General features: G+C 38.9%; 1 protein-coding gene across 1 annotated transcript; it reads right to left on the reverse strand.

Moving 5' to 3' along the window:
- Positions 1 to 4,855: 4,855 nt before the first annotated feature.
- kiss2 (kisspeptin 2) lies at positions 4,856 to 6,650 on the reverse strand. Its single transcript, XM_067474779.1, has 2 exons — positions 5,941 to 6,650; positions 4,856 to 5,280 (listed from the first exon to the last, which is right to left on the reverse strand). The coding sequence occupies exons 1-2, from the start codon at positions 6,050 to 6,052 to the stop codon at positions 5,006 to 5,008; spliced, it is 387 nt and encodes a 128-aa protein (XP_067330880.1). The 5' UTR covers positions 6,053 to 6,650; the 3' UTR covers positions 4,856 to 5,005.
- Positions 6,651 to 6,800: the final 150 nt, after the last annotated feature.

Below are 6,800 nucleotides of genomic sequence, written 5' to 3' on the forward strand. Positions count from 1 at the left end.
TGCCTTCACCGGTTGGGTTGAGTGGAAAGTGAAGAGAGAAAAGAAAAGAACAACAACAAAACATTGGGCAGTTTGGTAGGACCAGTAGCTGCACACTGGAAAACACACAGCTCCAAAGCCGGGGACACCTGCAGAAAGGGAAAGAAAGAGGGAGACAGAGATTAAGAAAGACAACTAAGGGAGAAAACACGCAGAGTTAATGTCATGCAGTAGTGACAATTGTGGGGGGAGAGGAGAGAGGGACAAGAGGAGGAAAGGAGCTCAGTGCATTGGGGGGTGGGTCCCCCAGCAGTCTAAGCCTATGGCAGCATAACTATTAACTGACTATATGCTTTATTAAAGAGGAAGGTTTTAAGCCTAGACTTAAAAGTAGAGAGGGTGTCTGCTTCCCGAATCTGAAATGGAAGCTGGTTCCACAGGAGAGGAGCTTGATAGCTAAAGGCTCTACCTCCCATTCTACCTTTGGAAATTCTTGGAACCACTAGTTTTAGTTCTGCATTCTGAGATTGTCAGCTGGGATGATATGGTGCTATGAGGTCTTCCATATATGATGGAGCCTGATCAATTAGAGCTTTATATGTGAGAAGCAGGGTTTTAAATTCTATTATAAATTTTATGGGAAGCCAATGGAGAGAAGCTAATGAAGGCGAAATATGATATCTCTTGCTAGTTCCATTCAGCACTCTTGCTGCAGCATTTTGGTTAATTGCTGGCTCTTTAGAAAGTAGGAATTTACAGTAGACCAACCTAGAACAAATGCATGGACTAGTTTTTGGCATCACTTTGAGACAGGATGTAGGTGGACTCCAGGGTTCCTTGCAGTAGTACTGAAGGGCAGACTTCTATCTAGAGTAACGATATGATTGGACATCATATTTCTGAGATTTTTGGGCCCAAATACTATGACTTCAGTATTGTCTGAGTTTAGAAGTAAAAAATTGTGGGACATCCAGGCTTTTATGTCTTATAGGCTTGCTTGAGGCTTGATTAACTTTTAATTCATTTTTTTCATCTAGTTCCACAGATAGATATAGCTGGGTATCATCAGCATAGCGATGCAAATTTATGGAGTGTTTTCAAACAAGTTCTGGGAAGACAGGAGAGGCAAGTTAGTAATAAGTCAGTGTCATACAGGTGATGAGTACAAAATGGCGGATGGCTTACTTAGGATATACTGTATTGCAGTCTGCTCCAGGTGAATGGAGAGGAGAAGAGGAGGCAGTAGTTGACGTCCACCACGTGGTCTGACAGTGAGAGGAGATGGAGAACTGATGAGCTGAGGTAAGGGAACAGCAAACAACAAACAACACAGTCCAATAATCCAAGATCCAATTCATATTTAAAAGTCCAAGAAACAAGGTGCAAAAGAGATCCTAAGGGCCAAAGACCAAGACGCACAGAGTAAAAGTATTCAGAGGGAATAAACAAACACAGAACTGTAAAACAGAGCCGGGGTATTTACCCAGAGAGGCAGAATAGTAAGTCTTACAGTACCAGATGGGGGAAGAGGGAAACAAGGTCCAAGTAGTGATGTGACATGCCATGTCGAGGCTTCTGAGCACGTGTTGGGTAACCAAGGAAATATTTTCTCAATGACGTATGTGATGACACCTGAACCTCGCTGGTGGGGTGTACCACAGGCACAGTAAGTAAATGGTCTGCACTTATATAGCGCTTTTATCCAAAGTGACCTACAAGTGAGGTACAAGACAAGCAAAAATCTAAGTCAAGGAGAAAACATCAAAGCAAAGTCCTATCAGAAAAGTGTTCACAGTTCACGAGATACAAGTGCAAGAGAGCAGAAAGGATTTTTTTATTTTTATTTTTTAAGAGATTTAAGTGCATAGGAAGATACGGAAGAGTTCAGTTTTCACCAGTTTTTTGAATATTGGGAGAGAGTCAGCTGAGCTTGCAGAGTTTGGTAGCTCGTTCCACCATCGTGGGATCATTGCGTTAACAGTTTTGCTTGGTGTCTTCTATGCGGTGCTGGGACCACCAGACGTCGTTCGTTGACAGACCGCAGCGGGCGAGAAGGATTGTAGACTTGAATGAGTGAGTTGAGGTAAGCGGGAGCTGTCGAGTTAACCACCCTGTAAGCAAGAGACAGAGCTTTGAACCTGATGCAAGCAGTTACAGGAAGCCAGTGCAGAGATCTAAAAAGTGGTGTGACATGGGTCTTTTTTGGGTGATTAAAAATGAGGCGAGCTGCTGCATTTTGGATCATCTGCAAGGGTTTGATTATGGATACCGGTAACCCCATCAACCAAGTGTTGCAGTAATCAAGACAAGATGTGACCAGCACCTGTACAATGAGTTGGGTTGTATATTCTGTGATGTAGGGTCTGATCTTCCTGATGTTGTAAAGAGCAAATCTGACTGAGACTGAGGAGATGTGGTCCTTAAAGCTCACACACCGATGGCGGAGCTGCTATGCAGCTGGCCAACACTCACCAGGAGCAACTAAGTTGGGGTTCAGTGTCTTGCTCAAGGACACTTTGACATGTGACCGGAGGAGCCGGGGATTGAACTAACAACTGTGAGATTGGTGGACAACCGCTCTACCTTCCTGCGCCACAGTCGCCCCTGTGGCTTGTGATTTGTCACGCCATTTGATGCATGGGAAATGGCGTACGTCCTACAACTGAAATTTGTTATTTCTGAACAAAAATGAAGAAATTGGGGTTCTCCAAGTTACAAAAGCACATTCACTGACCCTATTTTATAATTTCCACTTTCCTTTGCCGCTTTTTTCATTTCAAAAAGTTAATACGCGCTCAGGGGTTGCTACAGCGAATCATGTGCCTCAGTTCAACCCTATATTCTGCACCCCCTTCTCTCACATCACTTCATGCCACTTCATGTCCCCTCACTACATCCATAAATCTTCTTCTAGACCTCCTGCCTGGAAGCTCTTTCCCTCTCCCATGCAGAACATAATCAGGGAAACTCTCTTTGTAAATTACCTGCCTGAACTGTGACAATTACTCCACTTTATGCTACAGAAACACACAAAGCCACCCTTTCTCAGTTACTGCAACTACTACAGATCAAAAACAAATACAACCTGTGACAATTACTGGAATTTATACTACAGAGAACAAACAAACCTACGTTGTGGCATTGGTCATTGAACATCATACTACAGAAACACCCAAACTCACCTTATCACAATTACTGTACTTTGAACTGCAGAGATATCCACATACTCTCACACAGTTACTTTAATTTATGCTACAGAAAAACATAATGTCTCCCTTCGACAGTAACTGCACTTTTTACTTTAGAAAACCATCCTATAAAAAATACTGCACTTTATATTACAGAAACAGTGCGACAGTTACTGCACTTTATAACAAAAAAAAAACACAAATTATATAGCTATATAACTATAACTATAAAAAAACTGACAACCACTGCGATATTTAATACACATTAAACCACGATTAAAACAATTACAGCTGAAGATATTTAGGTAGTGAGGAGAATTAGGTGTCTCAAATAGCAGACTCTGTCAGCTGGCATTACATTGCTGAATCGATCAATATAAACCCAGACTTGACTCATTTAATGCAGGAACTTTAATGATTTTAAGTCTTTTCTTTCTTCAAATCTTTCTTCAAGAATTCTGTTGGTTAAAACAAAGCCCAGTTTGCAAGCCTGGTGGGCAATGACAAAGAGTATTATAGTTACAGGAGGATATTCTAATTTCTTTAAGCAAGTTTCCTTTCCAGTCAGTCACACCTGAGGCTGAAAATACATGGTTTCTTCATATCTTTAGAGGGAGGGACTGGAAAAGATATAACAAAAGGAAACTGGGATGTAACTAAGCGTATTAGAATATACATGAAGAAGCATCTTAGTAACCATATGGCTCACATTTGGGTTGAGCCTGAACTTATGGTTATGAGTGTTAGGAGGGTCATTTGAAACCATTCTAGTGGTCTCTGAGGTCATAAAGGTGCTGAAGGGCCCCTTCGTGTTGGATCCTGCAAGTGCAGCAAATTATTTGTTGTAAAAAATTAGCTATCACAATAATTTTTTTATTCAGACATTTTCTTTATAATAAAACTCCACTGAACTTTTTAATTTGAAATGTTTTACTATAATTACTTAAAGGAATGGAAGACATACTTAGATCCTGTAATTAAGTCAAAGTTGCCATACCATAGTGTAAATATACATGTAAAAGTCCTGCATTCAAGACTTTACTTAAAAAATTTACAAAAGTATTCACCAGTACCAAGAAAAAAGCAGAATGATATATTTCTAATTAATGTATGTTATATAATTGTATTCTAATTACAGTATTTAAATGTTGTAGTGGACAAAGCTACTATATGATGATATGATAATTGAAGATTGATTGATTGATTTGTCTTTTCAGAGTGCACACCTGATGAATAAAAATGGTTTAATAAAATAATTTGAAGAATGTTTGATATGTTGGAGAAGATTTATGCAATGTGTTAATTTTGATGAATAAGTTTCAAAATAATTTAATATTGAAAATTAAAGGGTATGCATGGTAGCTTGTGATTTTCCCAATATGAATAAATAAACTCTTATGTTGTACTTTGTACTATCAATCTGAGACGTAAGGTATAGACGCTTTCCGTAAATATTATGTAATTTCAATATATGCCTCAGGGATATAGCAAAGTCAAAGTTTGAACTAAAAGGAAATTTAAATACTTACGTAAAGTACAAATACCTGAAAGCTGTACTTAGGTAAAGTACTTTTATAAATGTCCTTACTTTCCATCACTGACGAGAAAGATGACTGATAGGAAATAAAATTATCTTGCTAAAAATCTTTTTTAGTTCATTTTATTTTGAAAGGCTAGTAGTTTTCCCTCCACCTGCAGGCATTAATTTCAAAGTAATTATACAGTAAAGGTAGTACAAAAGTTTTATTCAGGGAAACAGTATTTTCTGATGTAAAAGGCGTTTTAACACATACAAAAGTCATTTGTCACATGTTGACTAATGAAACACGGAGGACTTCTCATCTCTTTCTGGAAAGCACCTCTAGTTCTCGTGGTAGGAGCATGAGGGGTGAAAATTTATTTGTCCTGGCTCTTTTTACAGCTCTTCTGTAAATGTAACCATTGTAGCGTTTCCCGAAGCGGAGGCCAAACGGGTTGAAGTTGAAGTTACTCCTGCGGTCGTTGCACAATAGCTGTCGCTGGTCTTCATTCTCTCTGAGGGAGAAACACAGGTTGGGATCATCTGCCAGGAAATCTGATGTTGTTCTTCTCCGGAGTGTAGAGAAGACTGATCCTGAGGAAACAGCAGAAACGTCACTCAACAGCAGCTCATCTACGAAGCAAACCAAAACTTTTTACTTAAACACAACAAATTTACTGCTAAATAACTGTCTGGTGTTGTTGTGTTGTGGTAGAAAAGGGGCTCATATAGGTTTTTTTGGGTCCATGTTTATTTTATTCTCAACCTAATTTTATGCATTTCCTAGTAAATTCAGTCAATAAATGTACTACATCTGTTTTATTCAGGAACACAAGGGTTACAACACAGTGCAGTTTGCTGAGGTTGTGTAGCTGCAGACAACTCACAGTGCCCATGCTGACCCCTGTCCACCACAACACTAACACCACTAGGTGCAATAAATCTTGTGTCTATATGTGTTGGCACGTTAAGAGATTTTGAAATTTTTAATAAATCATAGAAAATAAAAATAATAATATGGGTTAATATAGGCTAATATATTAATAACAGAATCAATATGAATTTATTACAATAAGGGACATTCTTCAGTAAATTAACCAAATAGTAATAAGCAAAACAAAAAACATTATTGTGTTGCGTAATCTATACATCCATTTGAGGAGTTTAATGAGGTCATTGTAAGTGAACTCTAGTACATGATTGGATAAAAAACAATAATTTAATATATTGCTCCAAGTAAATGAAGTAACCCACCTGCTTCTTGTGTCCTGTATGCAGAACCAAATCCTGGCAGAGCTGCTCTCACACTCCTTCCATTCTGACCCACAATCAGCCCCCACACCATAACCAGAGCCACAACTCTCATCTTTTAATACAAGATACAAATCCTTGCTTTGGGCGTCCAAACAGCACTGCTGTAAGTGTGATTGTTGATGCACTCTGCAGGTACTGATGGCTTTCTCTCCATTCAGACCTGTTTTATTTTACCACCAGGTGACCTTTTGCTCCTTTTGCTAACAGCCAATCGCAGCTGCCTGCATCTCTGTGCAATAAATTGCGAAGCTATCCTCTGCTCCAGGTGCTGAAATGCATCATTCATTATCTCTTCTCAGAAATGTTGCCCGCTGCTTGGATATTTCAGCCAGTACAACATAATATGTTACTGCACATTGGCGACATTTGTAAATTCAATAAGTGACGTAAACTTGATGCCAGGACTTGTAATACAACAGTAATACAGTAAAACATCAAACAGAGACAGCCCATTGGGCTGGCTGTTGGTTGTCACCTGTCATTTCATTCTGCTTGATCTGCTCATTAATTCTGCTTTAGCTATGGTGGGGGATGGACCACCTTCATGGATGGTTCCTTTACTTAGCTAAACAAACATTTTTATTTTAGAAAAGTTCTTGATTTTTTTTTGTAAAACATTGCATCATTATTTGTCTTTATTTAAGTTAAGATACAAACACTCCCTTTAGTGAAACTGCTGTTGAATGAAAAACTGAGTGAAAAAATTCTGGAATCTTGACTATTCACTAGTCTTCACTACCACACCAGCAAGCTAACAAAGATCTTTTTCCCTCTTCCAAGGCTGTGACCCTGAAAGACAA

This window comes from Channa argus, chromosome 14 (genome assembly GCF_033026475.1).
Source record: "Channa argus isolate prfri chromosome 14, Channa argus male v1.0, whole genome shotgun sequence".
Classification (NCBI taxonomy): Eukaryota; Metazoa; Chordata; class Actinopteri; order Anabantiformes; family Channidae; genus Channa; species Channa argus.